The sequence below is a fragment of the Octopus bimaculoides genome, chromosome 6, assembly GCF_001194135.2.
Source record: "Octopus bimaculoides isolate UCB-OBI-ISO-001 chromosome 6, ASM119413v2, whole genome shotgun sequence".
Classification (NCBI taxonomy): domain Eukaryota; kingdom Metazoa; phylum Mollusca; class Cephalopoda; order Octopoda; family Octopodidae; genus Octopus; species Octopus bimaculoides.
Genome location: NC_068986.1, coordinates 116,419,862 through 116,420,617, shown reverse-complemented (window position 1 = coordinate 116,420,617; position 756 = coordinate 116,419,862). Strand labels below are relative to the sequence as shown.

General features: G+C 31.6%; 1 protein-coding gene across 1 annotated transcript in view; it reads right to left on the bottom strand.

The window, feature by feature from the left end:
• LOC106881345 (SPARC-related modular calcium-binding protein 1) overlaps positions 1–756 on the bottom strand; it is a 199,144-nt gene that overhangs the window by 77,730 nt on the left and 120,658 nt on the right. Inside the window, exon 7 of the mRNA XM_052968510.1 lies at positions 264–293. Within this exon, the coding sequence (XP_052824470.1) occupies positions 264–293 (30 nt within the window). The remainder of the gene's footprint in view (positions 1–263; positions 294–756) is intronic.

Genomic DNA, 756 nt, shown 5'->3' with positions numbered 1-756 from the left:
GATGATGTTGATTGTGGGGATGATTTTGATGATGGTGGTGGTGATGATGATGATAGTGGTGATGATGATGATGATGACGATGGTGGTGGTGATGATGATTATGGTGATGATGGTGATGATGACGATGATGATGATGACGATAAATAGTTTTAATAATGAGGATGACGATTATTTCAAATGTCGTGAACAATAGCAAGAAGAAGAAGAGAACAAGAACAACAACAATATTAAAAAGCATTGCATACATGTAAATGGAAGCTTACCTGTGCCATCTAGAGTTGGGGTTTGACCCACTGAAAACAACAACAACAACGCAAAGAATATACATACATACACGTACATAGACATAAAGACACACAGAGACAGACATAGATATATATATATAGACATACATAAACATACGTTCATACCTATACACACACAGGCATACATATACACACATATATATATAATTGTATATGTATATATATATTAATATAATTGTAAATTTATATATATATTATTGTATATGGATATATGCGTGCATGTGTGTGTGTGTGTGTGTGTGTGTGTGTGTGTGTGTGTGTGTGTGTATGTTCACAAAACGGTTTATCTGTCAAAGCTTTGGAATCAAAGAACCGGTAAATCGGTGAAATAACTGTATTAATACATGTATATATGCACACACACACACACACATATGCATGCATATATCTATATGCATATATATATATATGCATATATATATATATATATATATATATATATATATATATA